The sequence below is a fragment of the Bufo bufo genome, chromosome 1, assembly GCF_905171765.1.
Source record: "Bufo bufo chromosome 1, aBufBuf1.1, whole genome shotgun sequence".
Lineage (NCBI taxonomy): Eukaryota > Metazoa > Chordata > Amphibia > Anura > Bufonidae > Bufo > Bufo bufo.
In genome coordinates, this window is record NC_053389.1 from 551,762,088 (window position 1) to 551,780,099 (window position 18,012).

At 41.8% G+C, this 18,012-nt stretch overlaps 1 protein-coding gene across 3 annotated transcripts in view; it reads right to left on the reverse strand.

Annotated features, from left to right (window-relative positions):
* Positions 1-269: 269 nt before the first annotated feature.
* ATXN7L1 (ataxin 7 like 1) overlaps positions 270-18,012 on the reverse strand; it is a 125,290-nt gene continuing 107,547 nt past the window's right edge. For 2 of the 3 annotated variants that reach the window (XM_040412714.1, XM_040412730.1), the window contains 8 exons: positions 13,228-13,484; positions 12,186-12,268; positions 10,816-11,072; positions 9,253-9,445; positions 8,120-8,241; positions 5,756-6,692; positions 1,767-1,841; positions 270-1,027 (listed from right to left, as the gene is read on the reverse strand). In XM_040412714.1, the coding sequence (XP_040268648.1) occupies positions 986-1,027; positions 1,767-1,841; positions 5,756-6,692; positions 8,120-8,241; positions 9,253-9,445; positions 10,816-11,072; positions 12,186-12,268; positions 13,228-13,484 (1,966 nt within the window). In that variant the 3' untranslated portion in view covers positions 270-985. The remainder of the gene's footprint in view (positions 1,028-1,766; positions 1,842-5,755; positions 6,693-8,119; positions 8,242-9,252; positions 9,446-10,815; positions 11,073-12,185; positions 12,269-13,227; positions 13,485-18,012) is intronic. The other variant, XM_040412725.1, reaches the window with a different exon arrangement.

The following is an 18,012-nucleotide window of genomic DNA, read 5'->3' on the forward strand; positions in this document are numbered from 1 at the left end:
TTTGGTATTGCCACCAGATCACTGTCCGCTCACTTTTCTTTCACACCTGTATAACCATTGTAGCATGATAACAGAATTTGTGTTACAAATGTGGTCAGTTTCCATCATTAAAGTTGCTGTTTCTCTGGAAATGACCATCCATATGGGAGATGTTCTGCAAGTGGATGTTCCACAAGTTTACTGTTTTGTTGCTATTTATATTATAGCTCAGGCCGCCATTTAGCAATACCCTTAAAAACTAAACTGATGTATACATTTGATATTTTTCCATTTTTCCTGCTTTTTTTCATTTGACTATAAAAGTTTGCTTTATCCAAGGAACTGGTAACCAGAAACTGAGGAAGACTTCATCAAATGAAGAAGGCTGGCTCGCAATTGTCTCTTAGATCCCAGAACACACTATAATGTGAATAACATTGTGTAACAGAACATCTCCCATTACAAATTAAGCTACTACACATTACACCGCTGTGTATTCTGGTAATACATGTACAACCTTTCCAAAGAAATGGACCTCACGCAGATATCAGTGACAATCCACATGGCTTTTCTTCAACGTATTAGTTTGGAATCATTTATGATTATATCATCAAGTGCCATATTGTCTCAGCTGCAGTAACTTTTTTTAAATGGAATTGAAAGAAATGACTTGTATCGGGAAAGAAAAGAGGAAACATAAATAAGTACAGACATTGCTGATGTGACCTTTTTACTGTCAGAAGTTGGGGAAGAGGAAGAAAGGGTTTCAAGGCAGATTTTGCTTTTCTCCTAAAATACCTTTGAGATCGAGAAGGATTTCTACAGGAAAAGTAATACACAAACTAAGTGACAAAGCAAAAACACCCAGTTTGGTTCTGTAAACTTTAGACTAACACATCTCTGTCATGTAGTTATGAAAGGCGACACTGTCCCTGCCCACTGCAAGTGAAAAGCTTAATGGGCGCCTGCTGAGATCTCAGAGTAATCGTCCAATTATCTCCCAGTGTCATGGAAGTGTTCTTATTCTGCCGGCACGATTCGAAGTCTTCTTAAAAACAAAGAGATGCACATCGTTACAAGCATGCTGCACCACAATCATACATTTCTCCATCAAGATTAAAATGGTTGTCACATTCAGGTTCATGAAGAATATAAGGACATACTTTGGTCCTCTCTCCCTGTGAGCCCACTGTGTCACTCTACAACTTGAGGTTACTGACAATCTAATGGGTGGAGGTCCAACACCTGGGACCCTCACCATCAGCTGTTTGAGAAGGCAGTAGCACCAAGGCCTTCTCTCAGCTCGCCAAGAACAGCATCGTCCATTGTATAGTGGCTGTGCTTGGTATTGCAGCTCAGGTCCATTCACTTCAATGGGGGTGAGCTGCGCCTAGGCCTGGCCTGACTGATAAATGTGACGTCACATAGCGTAGACAAAGCTGCGAGAAGGTCATGGTGCTACTGTGAGCGCTGGGGCCTTCTCAAACAGCTGATCGGTGGGGGTCTTGGGTCCATAGGATAAGTCATCAGTTAAAAAAAAAATCCCGGAAAACCCTTTTAATATAAACTCAATTGCCTCACAATTTGAGAAGTCCTGTTCTAAAGACTCCCAGGCTCACACATGCACAATGATTAGACATCATCACCTATATACAGCAATGTAGGCTGCATGCTTTATCTGGGAGTTTGTACTTCGGTTTTCAGATCTGTAATCTGAATATAATTGTTAAACCTGAATAATGGATTCTATATAAACTGAGAAATCCGAAGTCAACCTATTTACTTACTTGCTTGTTGTGTACAGGATTTGATGTACTTGAAGGAGTAGATTGTGACAAAGCTACACTGCTACTTTTCCCCATCTGGTAAAATATGTAATATAAAGTAGAAAATATATTAGTGATAGAAATATGTTATGTGGCAGTATGTTGAATCAGAACCAGGAGTATAATGGAATGATTTGTACATTTTCTTATGTTCTGGACCTATTCCTGGCTATGACTTACAAATACTGCCTTGTGAAAGTGACCTAATACATGATTCAATTGTGTCAATATGCTTCATGGGACCCAGTTCACACATTGCATTTACAGTCGTGACCAAAAGTTTTGAGACGGAGGCAAATTTTGGTTTTAACAATGCTTGCTGCTTCAGTGTTGTTAGATGTTTCTATGGTATACTGAAGTACAGATAAGCATTTCATATACGTTTTTATTTTAACTTTTATTGACAAATACATCAACTTTATGCAAAAAATCGATATGTACAGTGCTAATCCTTTTTCAAGACTTGCTAGATATCAGCTTCAGAGCCAAATCCTGACTGATGACAGCCTATTCTTGTGTATTCGGTGCTTGTGTTTTTGTTTGTCCGTCTGCTTTTTGAGGATTGACATAGGTCCTCAATAATATTGAGATCTGGGAAGTGTCCAGGCCATGGACCCAAAATGTCAATGTTTTGTTCACCGAGCCACTTCGTTATCACTTTTACCTTGTGACATGGTGCTCCATCGTGCTGGAAATACATTGTCCATCATCAAATTGTTCCTGGACTGTTGGGAGAAGTTTGAGGATGTTCTGCTACCATTCTTTATTCATGCCAGTGTTCTCAGGTAAAATTGGGAGTTATCCCACTCCGCTGGATGAGAAGCAACCCCACAAATTAAAGGTCTCAGGATGATTTACTGTTGCCATGACACAGGGTTCATTGTAGCGCTCGCTTTTGCTTCTCCAGTTAAAGGGGAGCTGAACCCAGACATGACCCGTTCTTCACCCCTCAAGCCCCTCTGAGTGAAGCATCAGAGCACTTCATGCGATGCAGAGCAAGGGATGTTTGCTTACATTTTTACACTGCTGGGCGGAGGCTTCCGCCTATCAGTGTTCCTGGTGACATCACTAGCACTAATAGGCAGGCTTTAGCGCTGCCCTAAGGCTGTTTGGCAGACCGCACATTAGTGCCGGTGACATCACGGGGCTCACTGCTTTGAGGAAACCTCCACCTAGCATACTGTGAGAAAGCCTGGTACGACACTGGATATGACGAAAAAGCTCTGATGCTCCACTCAGAGGGGCTGGAGGGGTTATGTACGGGTTCAGCTCTGAACCTGGACAACCCGTTTAATCATTTTTACAGATGTCCCAAACAGTTTGAAGGGGGATTCATCCTTTACACAGTCATCTGCAGTCTAATCCCTGTTCTTCCTGCAAAATGTCAGTTTGTCCTTGATGTTCTTCTTGGAAAGAAGTGGCTTCGTTGCTGCACTTCTTGACCGCAGACCATTCTCCAAAACACTTGCAGATGCTCTCACACCTGCTTGCTGCCATTCCTGAGCAAACCCTGCACTGGTGGTTACCCAATAGCTGAATCCTCTTTAGGAGACAGTCCTGGCACAGCAAATAAACCTCCCTCCTTGAAGTTCTTGATGATCCGATAAATTGTTGATTTTGGTGCAATCTTTTTGTTGCAAGCTCTTTTGATGCAAAGCAATGATATCAGCATGTGTTTCCTTGGAGATAACCATGGTTAACAGAAGAATACAATGATTTCCAGCACAAAACCCCTTTTATAGCAACCAGTATGCTCAACACAGGGATGCCCAACCTGCGGCCCTCCAGCTGTTGCAAAACTACAACTCCCAGCATGTCCTAATAGCTGTAGGCTGTCCAGGCATGTTGGGAGTTGTAGTTTTGCAAAAGCTGGAGGGCCGCAGGTTGGGCATCCCTGCTCTAGTAATTCAATTAGCATGACAGAGTGATATCAGCTGTCTTGTCCATGTTAACACTTACACCGGAGCTAAAGAGAAGATCAATGAAATGTTAGCAGGTCATTCTGTGGCAGGGCTGAAATGCTGCGAAAATGGGGCTTCTGTGATTAAGTTAAAGGGGTTGTCTGCTTTTTTTTTATATTGATGACTTATCCTCAGCATAGGTCATCCATATCAGATTGGCGGGGGGGGGGGGGGGGCTGCCTGCCGATCAGCTCTTTGACGAGACCTTGTATGAGCGCTGCCTTCTCTCTTCACTATTTACCTGCTCCCTGTCACACCTGCAGCAGCGAGTAGGTCTAATTACAACTCCGCCATCCCCACTCACTTCAATGGAGTCAGCCCTCGCCGATCTGATATTAATAAAAAATAATAATACGAACCACCCCTTTAATTTTCATGGCAAGGAATGACTATGCAATTGATTGCAATTCATCTGATCACTCTTCATAACAATCTAGAGTTAATGCAAATTGTCACCATAAAAACTAAAGCAGCAAACATTGTGAACACCAAAATTTGTGTCAGCCTCAAAACATTTAGCCATGACTGTACAAGCAGTTTTGTTGGTGTTATTTTTTATTTCTTACATTTAAGACATAAAAAAAACATCCCAAAAAGCCAGAAAGTAAAATGCATTGTAATGTAATGGTTGCACAGAAAAAAAAAATTATATCGAAATGCCTTGTGAACAAGGTTAAAGAAACTTTTTTTGGTGGCTGATCAGAGACAAAAAAAAACTTAAGGGCTTTTCCCACAATACAAACCTATGGCTACAGAATATTTCTGTTCGTCCCATAAAGAATGAATGCAGCAACAGTACCCTGTTCAATTCAGCACTTCTTCACACTGGGACATGGACCCCATGATTAGTGGGGGTCGAAGCAGTCGGACCCTCACCAATCATATACTTATCCCCTATCCCTGGGAAACCTCTTTAAAGGGATTGTCCCATTACAACTTATCCCGTATTCACAAAATAGGGGATAAACGTGTGATGGGGGCAGGGGTAGGAAGTTGACTGCTGGGGCCCCTGCCAGCCATCAGAATGGGGGCCATGTTCCCCTGTTTGAATGGAGTGGCTGACACGCATTTGTATCCGCAGCTCTATTCAGCTCTATGTGACTTTCCAAGATCGACGAGCACAAGCAATCAGCTGTCTCTAGCGGCTCCATAGAATTAAATGGAGCAGCAGTTGTCCATTCAAATGAGGAAATATGTGTTCCTGTTCTTGTGATCAGTAGGGACCCAGCGGTCAGACCCCCACTGATCAGACACTTATTCCCTATCCTGTGGAACGGAGATGTTAGTGCAATGGGACAACCCCTTTAATAAGATCTACCGTGAGTTACACGGTAAAAACTTGGCCCAAGGGGAGGTCACACTTTCACAGATACTGCACGTTCTTCTGTAAACCGTTACTCCTTCCAGATGCATGATAGAATGCTTTTAATCATAGACAGAAGGGTCTTTTACACAGGGCTATTATCACTCGAATGATCGTTTGTGCCAACATTCGATAATTTATTTGTTTGCCATTTATCGCCACTTCTGTGAAGACATAAGAATTATTGTTTGTCGGCAGCACAGCCCCTCGTGACCAGTGGACAGTCGTATGAAGATCGCAGGTTGTGAATAGTTATTCATACAAGAAGATTCATTCTTGATAATCTCCCTGTGTAAAAGAACCTTAAACAAGTGGCGATCAACATGTAATTGGCACTCTTTTCTGCCCATGTAAAAGATCAGCAAACAATTTCATATCATTCGCCTGCTACATAAAAATAACTATTATTTACAGTAATAGAAATTAATTTGTACAAGTTTCCTCCTGTATCATACATGACTCAAAATAACCAGATCATTAAAGAAAATGATAATAAATGTTCTTATTGTAACTGGTTCTGTAGATGTAATGACTAATGTCAGAGCAGCTTATAACTGGATGATGCATCAGATTAAATTACAGAAAGAAGGCATGCCCAACCCCTAATAATTGTTCCATCAACTTACCTGTCGAGACATAGAGCTATTTGGGGGATCTGGCACAGAAGAGATAAGGTTGGTGGTGCTCTTTTTGTGAACACTGTTCATACCAGGCATTTTAGTGATTTTACAGGCCTTACTGCTTGCACTAGAGTTTTTACGCTTTTTCCCCTCAGATTTGTCAAAGGGAAGAGGCAGCGAGGACACTGCATTGTGCACTGCCAATGTGTGCTCCCCAGGATGGTGCACCAGAGAAGACACTGACAGGCTAGAGTCAATACTGCTAACAACCATGCTCATGTGTTTTATGGAGTCCGTTGAGCTACCAGACAAAGAAGTCCTTACTGGGGATTCCAGTTTGGCACTAATTGGGCTTGTTCCATTGTTTGCATTGTGCACAGACACATTATTATAGGAAGAAGTTGCCTGATAAGAGTTTATTGTAGCACTAGAGTTCAAAACGCAGTTTTTCTTGTGGGACCCTGAAAACGTAGACGAGGAGGACGTCTGTAAAGGTAAAGAGGAGGAAGAGGTGGAAGAAGGCGTCTGAGGCTTTTTCTTTTTGTTACTTGAAGGCTCGTCGCTCCGTGAAGACAGGTCTTTTGCTTTTGAAGATTTCCCAGGTTTGGATTTTGGTGGCTTGTGTGATGGTGAGGGACTGGTGGCCAGTACAGAGGAAACAGCAGAAGGGGCTTTAAAAGTAGAGTCCATAATATTCAAAGATGGTGCAACATGGGGGAACGCAGTGGTGTGTGATGTAACAGAGTTTGTGTCCGATGTTGAGACAAAGGACGCATTCGATAATATATATGAGGATGAGGATGTGGTTCTGGAGTTGGTGGGAGGGGAGGGGAGGTATACAGAACTCGGACTGCTGAATGGCTGCAGAACAGATGCAGGAAATGAGCTGCTGATATGTGGTGCTGGAGGAGGCATAGGACTATCTGCGGCTGGAGGAATTTTTCTTGAGTGATTAAAGAAAATAAAAATAAAAATCAATAAACAGTTATACTATTGCTACAAAGTCTTCTATATGGACAATACAGTGTCAATGATCATACTTATAAACAAGGTATTTCTGCATGCGCTAGCATAAATGAAACCTATATGCAACTAAGCGCATACTGTTTTCTCATTTTTTCCCTACAATTAAATTCAGTATTTACATTTGTTTTAAATTGTGTCACAATTAAAGCATACCTATCACTAAAAAAAATCCCCAAAAATTCCAGGCAGCTGTAGATTTATCTTGGATGTAGTAGTTGTCGCTAACATATATTTTTGGCTATATTTCCTTGCCTCTGCTGAATGGGCAAGCTTTTATGGTGTTATGTCAAAGCAATGCCATGGGGTCTCAGCCAATAAAATAGATTCCCCCTCTGCTTTCTCCCTCACAATATGCAGGTCTTCTATTTATTCCATTACACTAGTCATACTTTTAAGGGCATGCTTATAGAATGCCTGCAGGGATGGAAAAGGGAACTCCAGGATGTTGACAGGTCATGAAGATGCCATTACCCCATATAAAAGATATACTACAATGTTTCATATACTGCCACGTGCTACCAATTTATGAACAACATTTTTAAAAAATACTATGCTAAAAAATGCTAAACCAATTGACATTGGTAAAAGTCTCCAAAGATGATGAGCTACTCCTTTAAAAGCATAATAATTACAGTATCTTTCGCCCTCCCCCCGGGGGAAAACGCCCATTATGGAAATGTTCATTAGTACAGTAGGACCAGGGAGCGGTGAATACAGTGCTCCCTGTGCTGGCTCTGTACTCACCATTCCCTGGTCTTGACCTGCCCACAGCGCGAGGACATAGACATGCTTTGTGACCTCATGCTGTGCGACATCAGGTCACAGCGCAGCGTGGCAGGAAGAGTGCTGGATTTCAGGAGCAGTGGTGGTGTCCGGAACAGGAGAGGCAGGTAGATTTTTCTTTTGTCTGATCTGAGGTCTGATTGGGGGTTTGAGCTGTGATCTAATTAGCATTGGGAGTCTGGTCTTAGTTCTGTTGGGGGGTTTAATTAACATTGGGGGGTCTGATGTGAGGTATGATTAACATTAGGGTTCTGAGTAGAGGTCTTATTAACATTGGGAGTCTGATCTGAGGTCTGATGAAAAATGTTAATTTTTTTCTTATTTTCCTGCTCTAAAACCTAGGTGCGTCTTATAGGGCGAAAAATACAGTATATGGAATGCAAGTGGACCGCTACTCAGCAACAGTGTGCATCAGCATTTGCCAAAATGCAGCACGCAAAATGATAGACACAGCAGATTCTAATGTATTTTTATGTTACAATGTTAATCACATTTACGTTAAATATTTCCCTTTATAATTCCATTGGAAATTTCTCAAAAAACACAAGACCTAAAACTTACTTCCACATTTGTGAATTCAAGTGTTTCTCCACCATGGAATTTAATGCAAACCGAAAGCGATCCCACCGTCTATCAAACACATAGTACCCTCTTCCCATCAAACGGCTTCCAAATGAGCAAAACTGAAATCCAAGCGCAATAAACAAATGATGTTACTGAATAGTTCGAACATGCAGCGTGCAAAGCTCCATGGAGAATACATGTGTACCCCATATGTTCTTGCAGTGAGCGATTTTTAGGGGGACTTTGTGGTGATTTGGTGTTGCTTTCTGCCAGGTTCTTACTAAACGCATGCATGCTTTTCTATTCCCAATGAGAAATGTATAGTAAAATAGATTGCAAATTTGTGTATTATCAAATAATCAGGGAGAAAACCATTCACGTCCCTAAACCAAATAACTGTTGGTGACAGTGAACAGATGCAGCAATGGGACTGGGTTATTACATCCCTATGCACCACAAAGTGGTATAGCGATTAGTAGGGCCAGGCCTGATGAATTAGATAATGGATATACAAATGACTGCATCATTCTGTTCCCACATTTTGTCCCACGTCAGGATGCAAAGGATGAAAAAAAAAGTCTCTTATGTTACCTTGGGAAGATTCTTTTAACCTGATCTCCCCCTTGAGTGCTTATTGCATATAAACGTGTATGTAGTTTGATCTACACTGGAAAACCAGACATACCAAGCCGCATATATTATGTTAGGTTTGATATTCTGGGGTTGGTCTGAAGATAAGACAGTGCTAAAGGAATGCTATGAGATTTGTGAAAATTAAAATATGGTAAACTATCTCTAGTCCTAAGGCTAGTTGCACACTGTTGGAGGTTCATTGTATCCGGCACAGCTGGAAAGGGGATGAGCACCTCCAGTCCCCTAGGACTACAATGGGACCCGGTGGGGATCTAGTATTAGAGCAGGGATTCAGCCAAACAAAATTGCAGTCGTTTTTGTCCAGACAAATCCTTGCACTAATGCTGGAAACAGGCCGTATCCCATTAAAGTCAATGGTCTCCGGCTATACTGGATACGGTGAAGTTCAGTAGGCTGTTCCAGAACATTTACCGCTAGCATGAAACTAGTGTAAAACAAGGCTTCTTATACTGTATGTATAAGAATAGACTACATACCGCAAGAGGTTTAGGGTGATGTCCAGAGTAGTAACAGTCTAATTTTTCTGTTTCTTCAACACCTTCAATTTCCCCTTCATCGCTTGAAAGCCGACTGGCCAGATCCCCCGATGCAGGATTTACAGTGGGCTCTGGCACAAAAGCACTGTGGTTTGATGAACTTGAGCTATTTACGCTGTTTGCAGAAGATGGTCTGGAGGAATGCAAATTGTATAAAATATTAGCTGCGGCGTGCCAGAACATACTGTATTATGACGCTAGGTTCCAGGTTATTTCAATAAACACAGTGACGTGATAATTGATAAATCATCCATTTAGATGGAAATAAGACCAAAGAATATACTTTAATCAATGAAACACAAAACGGACATAATAGGGGAGATACATCAAGACTGGCGTTCTCATACACCAGGCTTGATACCCTGTGCGCCGGAGTAAGACGCACCTAATTTATCAAGAGGCAGTTCCCCTTAATAAAGTAGGCGCATCTCTGGTACTGTGTACGCCAGTTCCTGGCATCAGTTATAGTAAATCCGGCAGGCCCCGATAGGCATCCCTCAATATGTCCCTCAATATTCCTTTTTCATTTTTTTTACTAACTGCATTTCCAGAGCCTTAACTTTTTAAAAGGCAGCCTTTTATTATTGCATACAATTTAGTGGGAAGTTGGGAAAGAATCCCACAATTCTACAATAGTTTTATGGGTTTCGTTTTTACGGCATTCCATATACAGTAAAACTGGGCTGTTAGCTCAAGTCGGTGAGTCAGTATGATTACAGCGATACCAAATTGATATAGTTTTTCTTGTGTTTTAATACTTAAAAAAAAATTATCAAAAAACATTTTGTCTTTGAACTGCGATATTTTGACCCGCATAACATTTTTATATTTACATCTACGGATCTGTGTGGGGGCTCATATTTTGCACAACAATCTGTATTTTTTTTTTTTTTTTTATTGATATTTTGGGGTGTGTATGACTTTTTGATCACTTTTTATTCAATTTTTTGGGAGGTGGAGGCAAATCTGCCATTTAGATTTTTTTTCTATTACAAAGTTCACCGTACAGGATAAATACATGCATTTTGGGAAGCAGCGATACTAGTGATTCTTATTTTTATTTTCAATAGGGATAAAGGGGAGTGATTTTTTTTTTTTAATCAGTTTTTTTACACTTATTTTAAGTCCCCCACGGGACTTGAACATGCAACTGTCTGATCGCTTCTCCCATAGACTGCAATGATTCATCATTGCAGCCTATGGGAGATTAACTATGTTCCATAGCAACCGAATGGTTCCCTCGAAACAGGTAAGCAGTTTGGTTCTTGGAAGCATAGCGCTGCCGAGAAAAGACCGCTCAGATGCCGTTTTTGCAGATCACAGACAATACCTCTGGGTGTCTGCTGTGTAAAACAGCAGGCACCCAGCGGTTATTGGACCCACTAAGCATCTGAACAGGCACCATCTTTGAAGTCCCGGAATAATAGGCAGACATTCACTGTCGAGAGTGGAATTAAATCACACAATGTCAGTAAGGTTTTAAAGGCAATCACTCTAGTTCACCTAGGTAGGAGAGAATTAGGAGGTCGGGCTTTTGCAGGTGATGTCACTTTTGGTTCCAAAGCAGAGTTAGCAGACAACACTGATGACTGTTCTTGCGTTGGTGCAGGCTGGTTTTGATGCGTTTCTCGTACATTCTGTGGATGATCTTTGTCTTTTAATACCTCTTTATCCCTTGATCGAGCCTTGTGTTCAGCTAACAGAATGTCAAATGGTTTCTTACGACCTGGAACTGCTCGTCTGTGGTTAAGTGTATGTGTCTAATAATCAACGAGAAATGCAGATAGATAGTGTGCCCGTTACATTACTACTACTCACTACTGAAGTGCTGCAATCTTTTTTAAGGTTAAAATCGTCTATTAGCTAGCCCTTTAACATCAGCATATCATAATAAGAGTTGTCAAACCAATCAAGTCACAAAAAGGGTAAAAGCCTCTTAAAAAGTACAAGTTGTGTGAGAACATTTATGAACAGAAAACAGTTCTGAAAACATTTAGGCAGTTTTTTTTGTAAATAACTTAAAATGATAGTGCTTAAAGAGGTTATCCAATACTATAAACTGCCCCCCATATGCCGGGCCCCTCACAGGGAATATACTTATCCCGCTCCGCTCCTGGTCCCCACACCGCCGCTGCTGCTGCTTCTCCCCGTGTGCGGATGAAATCATCTGATGTCGGGGGGGAGCAGCCAATGGCAGGCGGGGACGGTGTATGCTGTGCAGTAGATAGCGTCACCTGTTATGCTAGGGAGCCTCGTCCCCGTCTGCCATTGGCGGCTGCTACCCCCCCAACACACACACACACACATCACCGGATGTTTTCATCGGCGCACGGGGAGAAGCGGCAGCGGCGGTGCAGGGACCAGGAACAGGGTAACTATATTCCCTGAGAGGGGCCTGGCATATGGGGGGGGGGGGGGGGGGGAGAAGGGGCAGTTTATAGTATTGGATAACCCCTTTAATATAGATCAAGAACATACATTTGCACAAAGTGTGCTTTTTGTGTATTAGGTGCCACAACTATCTACTGCACTGCAATACACCACAATACTTCTTGACCCCACTGGTCATCAAAATCTGATTTCCAAATAAACCTTTCAATACATTTTGAGCGTCAGAGGAAATCCATGCAAACAATTAAAGATCATACAACCACCATGCAGATGTTGCTCTTGGTTGGATTCAAACCCAGAATTTCAGAAGCTGCTGTGCACCACAACGTCCAGCGCCACACCCTGCATATCTGCTTGTGCTTGGGTACTGTGGTTCTGCTCCCATTCAGAAATGCAGTTTCGCAGTCAGCAATCAATATGTGAACATGCTCTGCAATGTGATCTGTGCACAAATGGTTTATGTAGACTGTTAGAAAAACTACCTTGCATGTGAGAGATCTTGTACACGGCTTCTTTGTCTCAGGATCCTGTACTCCACAGTGCTTATTTGGATCAAATTCTCTCTCTGACAAAAGACAAATTCAGCGCTTACACTGCTGATCCAAACCAGATGAAAAAAGGGTTATGCAGCTGTACTACATCTGTATTGCATTTTGTAATGTAATGATTGGATGTAATGGGTGTCTGAAAGGATGTGTCCCAAGACTCAATATGCTATTTGTAACATTTTTCAGTGTCTACTGTGTCTAAACATTGCCATTACAAACATGTTATGGAGCCTCCTAGAGTCCTCTTAACTCCCCCTCAGACTGTCCACTTTTTGTGTCCAGTGCAGGTGGTCAAACATGCTCAGTCCCACCACACAGATCCTTTTGTATTTCTACTATTGTACAGGCAGTCAATAAAAATCTGTACACTAGAAGCAGCTTCTTCTTTTCAGCGCTGGATACATTAGGTGGACGTTTGGACAGGGAGTCAGAAGAACACCAGAGGGCACCATAACAAGTATTCATCAGTAATAGCTAGGCACAGGAAAATAGATATTTTAAATAGTTCCATTTTAATCATAGGATACCCCTTTAACACAGGAATGATAGTAACATTGTAAAAATAAAGCTATAGGGTTTGTCAAATTGAAATAGCTGCCCCTCAACTTTTCCAATGTATTCCCTATGCCCATACCCTTCATTTGAACATGACACTAATAACTATTCTCTATAAGCATTCATTAAGGAATGCTTTTTTAATAAATATACTAAAACATATGGGATTCAATATTACCGAGTGTGAAGCATGCACTTAAAATATTTCCACAGAGATAACTTGCTTTTGTGAATATTTTTACAGTCTTCAACTGGAATAGTAAAGTGTAATAATGACCACACTGTAGAATTTGAAACTGAAAAGACATCTTGGGAAATGTAGGCTTATTTTTGTCTATCTACCAGAATGTATCAGGCAACTTTTTAATGAACCACTGTCTTCCCCCTTGACTTACAAATCGGATATGATTGCTGAACTCACCACAGATTCTTTTGTAAGGCTTGTTGCTGCTTTTGGTACCATTTTGATGCTTTTTGTCTAAAGATGATATTCCTTTCCCATTGAGGATCTTTTCTGGTGAAGGGGGTACAGGCTTCGTTACCACAGACTGTTTTGCTAGGGAGGATGACGAAGATGCCGCTGAAGAGGAGTTAGTGGCTGAATTCATTTTAACATTGGCACCATCTGCTTTCACAAGATTTGGGATTTTCTCGAGGCTCACTACAGGAACAGGACCGCTGGAAAACAAAATCTCTCATAGGTCAGGATCTAATATTTCACATCTACAAACCTAAATACCTGTTACATTGGGAAACACAATTTAGGCTACTTTCACACTTGCGTTCAGAGCGGATCCGTCTGCTGTCTGCACAGACGGATCCGCTCCTATAATGCAGACGTTTGGATCCGTTCAGAACGGATCCGTCTGCATTATAGCTTAGAAAAAATTCTAAGTGTGAAAGTAGTTCAGACGGATCCGTTTGAAAATTGAGCCATATTGTGTCATCTTCAAACGGATCCGTCCCCATTGACTTACATTGTAAGTCTGGACGGATCCGCTTGCCTCCGCACGGCCAGGCGGACACCCGAACGCTGCAAGCTGCGTTCGGGTGTCCGCCTGCTGAGGGGAGGCTGAACGCCGCCAGACTGATGCATTCTCAGCGGATCCGCCTCCACTCAGAATGCATTAGGGCAGTACGGATGCGTTCGGGGCCGCTTGTGAGCCCCTTCAAACGGAACTCACAAGCGGACACCCGAACGCTAGTGTGAAAGTAGCATTACCTTCACTCCAGAATTCTGGCTTAAAAAAGTTACAAAATACTGTTTTTGCTTTTTTTTTGGGGCTCACTTGCATAAAATTTTTGCGACTTTTTACCACTTTTGAAACATGGATGGGAAAGTGGGCCTGGTTAGCTATGTTAATGAGTTTCACTCCAGATTTATCACAAAGACTCTTTAAAATGGCACAAAAAGAGTCACAAATCTTACTCCAGTAGGAGGATGCAGTAGAACAACTGGAGGAGCTTTTCTAGACAAAAGTGTTAGGTTTAAAGGGGTTGTTCAGGTTCAGAGCTGAACACGGACATACCTCTATTTTCAGCCCCGGCAGCCCCCATGACTTGAGCATCAGAGCAGTTCATGCTCCGATGCTCTCCTTTGCCCTGCGCTAACTCGCGCAGGGCAAAGGCATTTTCATCAGGAGTTCCGGTGACGTACCGGGGCTCTCTATGGGGCCGCTATTAAGCCCGGCAACGTCACTGGCACTAAAGGAAGCTTCCGCCCGGCAGTGTGTTATTGTAAACAAAAGAGCCTTTGCCCTGCGGGATCTAGAGATGCTCCGATTGCTAACATCAGGGGGGCTGCCTGGGTGAAATTATGGGTATGTCCAGGTTCAGCTCTGAACCCGGACAACCCCTTTAAGGATAAGACAAATTTATCAAACAACACTTGACATTTGATAAATGTGGCATAAAGTACGCCAACACAGACTCAAGCAAAACTGACTTCAAATATTTTCTTCATGATAAAATTCCCCCAATATGTCAGTATGCATGTTTCCATGTACAGGTAACTGGGTAATACACTTGTGGTGTAGTAGGAAGTATAGAAATGAAAAGACAGTTGAAGCTAATAACAGCTAACAGCATGTCCACCAAAGGCAGGTGCTTCTGCAACCTCAAGATGCAAACCACAGAGTGAACTGGCAAATTCAATAAAGAAGAAAATTCCCACTAAAGGAATATGCAGAATATGCTCAGACACAGATTTCAGAATATTTCACTACACACATATAACACAGCATATAAATGTTATAGAAACTGAAAAATATTGACAAAATGCATCAAATTAAAACATACCTCAGTATACCTTCATATTTTATATGAAGACCCATTGAGGGCATTTATTAAACTATTTACGCCACTATTATGCTGTAAAAAAGTCACAAATTATGTTGCAGACCACATTTGCCCCATAATTTGTGACTTGAGCTTTTTTGAAGTGGTGCGAACAGGGGGTGGGCTCGGCACGTCCTGCTGGATTTACTACAAACTTCCAACAGAAACTTAGGGTAGGTTATAGCTCAAGTCTATGCCAGCCCCTGGGCCATTTGCATTTATTCCAGTGCAGGGGGATCAAAACTGATATAAGGGAACGCCAGTCTTGATAAATTTCCTCACTTGTGTTCTTAAAGGGAACCTGTCATTTTGGACATTCAGTCCAAGAAGGAGTCGAGTAAATTGATATATAGTTTTATGGGAAAGGATTCATTTAAATATCTGCTCTTTCTATGCACAGTTATAACATTATGTCTGCAGATCTGACGCCATGTTCAATGAGACAAGTTATCTTTAACCCTTTCTCTGCCAAGGACATATCATAAGTTCTCGCTGAGTGGCAGTTTAGCAGTCAAGGACGTATCTCATATGACCTCGCTACTGATGGCTAAATCTGAGGCTGTGTAGCAGCTAGAGATGTGAGCCTAGTATTCTTTTAAAAGGTAGCCACCATACACCCTGAGACATGCATTAGACATTGGTCTCAGCGAGAGCTGCATAGACCTGGCCATATCTCTGGTGGTAAGGTATTGGTCTTGCATTAAAGAAGAGAGAAATAGATCCTCCTCTATCCCTGTAACAAATGTACGACCCTGGGGGGAGGGGGGCATGTAAAATGGACTTCTATGCATGTTATCAATTAAATACTTGATTTCTGATTGTTACATATGGTGGGTCTCTTTTTACCAAAAAGGAGCTTTCTCCTCTAATCACCCGTGTGCCTAATTAGGCCATTTATAGACTCCATGACCCAGACACTTAACTGCATCCAGAGAGGAGAACTTACCTTTCCATCCTGCCAGCAGCTGCGTTCCTTTGCTGTGTCATGTGTCTGATCCCACCAGTGGCTTCAGTCCACAGCAGAGGAGCGCAGCTGCTGGCAGGATGGAAATGTAAGTATTCTCTCCTACCTGTACAGTGCTCTCTCCCTTCTGCAAAAGTTCCACTGTCACCAATAATGAGAAAAACATGAGTCAAAGAGACCTCAGGGTCATACACCAATTTTCAAGGCAACTGGAACACTTTGGATTTGGGCTGAATCAATTTGGACACGAAACAAACCTTTTGACCGATTTGTTCGAAGTTTGCTAATTCCATAGTCCCCGGTTAAAAATGGGGTACCCTAGGGTTCAGTACTGGTTCCCCTATTATTTATTAATCCCTTCCTGATGCAGCGACTTTCCATTTTTGCGTTTTCTGCTCCCTGCCTTCCCAGAGCCATAACTTTTTTACTTTTCCATTCACATAGCCGTATGAGGACTTGTTTTTTGTGGAACAAATTGTATCTTCTAATGTCACCATTTAATATTGCATAGAATGTAGTGGAAAGCTAGAAAAAAAATCTAAATGGGGTGGAACACAATTCCGCCACAGTTTTATGGGTTTTGTTTTTACGGTGTCACAACTGACTTGTGGTCTTCATTCTCTAGGTCAGTACAATTACGGCGATACCACGTATGTATAGTTTTTCTTGTATTTTAATACTGAAAAAAAATGAAAACATTTTTAAAAAAAATTATTTTTTTTCCTTACATCGCCATATTCTGACCCCCCCCCCATAACTTTTTTATAGTTATGTCTACAGAGATGTGTGAGGGCTAATTTTTTGCAGGACGATTTGTAGTTTATGGTAATACCTTTATTGATCACTTTCTATTAGATTTTTTTGGAAGCTAAAGTGATGAAAAAAAAGGCAAATCGGCCCATTTATATTTTATTTTCCGTTATGCCATTCATCGTACGGGATAATATTTTTTAAATATTTTAACAGTATGGGGTTTTTCACATGTGGCGATGCCGATTCTGTTGATTTTTTTTAATGAAGTATTTTTATTTTGGGGAAAGGGGGGTGATTTCAAGATTTTTTTATAGCTTTTAAAGATTTTATTTTTTTTAGGTCCTGAAGTGGACCACTAACATGCAATCATCAGAAGTAATGAGCCTGGAAGCCTAGTACAGGCTGAGGCTCATTACTTCCACCCGGGGGGAAGAGTTCCTGCCAGCGAAGTGTGCGCTTTTGGGTTTTCGGCCTCTCAGGTGCCGTGGTCACATTTGACCACGGCATCTAGGGGTTAAATGTCCACGGGTGTCTACTGTATGAAACAGCAGGCACCCGGTAGCTATGGCGCTTGCTCCGCTCCAGAGCAGGAGCCATCTTTAAAGACCTGACATACATGTACGGCAGATGTCGGGAAGGGGTTACTGATATAGAGGATGGCATTAATAGTACTATTTCTATTTTTGCAAATGACACCAAGCCTCGTGCTCTAAGTCCTACGCAGTCAGGACACAGTGCAAAGTGGGCGTTGTTGAGTACAGCCAGCGCTAGCGGTGCTACAGTCACCGTTCCCTGTGCTTCCTTCATACTAATGGAAGCATTCATTTTATAAGACACGCTGCCATTTTTTCCCCATTTTTGGGCGGAAAAAGTGCATCTTATAAAACAAAAAATACGGTAAATTAAGAAAAACTCAAAGCTACAAATATACACCTTTTTTTCCATTGAAAAAAAACTGCAAAAATAAAATCCCTTAGACATTGTCACATTCGTGACAACCTGCTCTACACAATCTCATGTGTAATTTATCTCATGTGGTGAATGATCGGGAGAAGGCCAGGGAGAGGAGAGTACAGCCGGCTCTACCAACGCTACAGTCACTGCTCCCCACACCTCCTGCATACTAATGAACGCTTCCGTAATGGAAGCGTT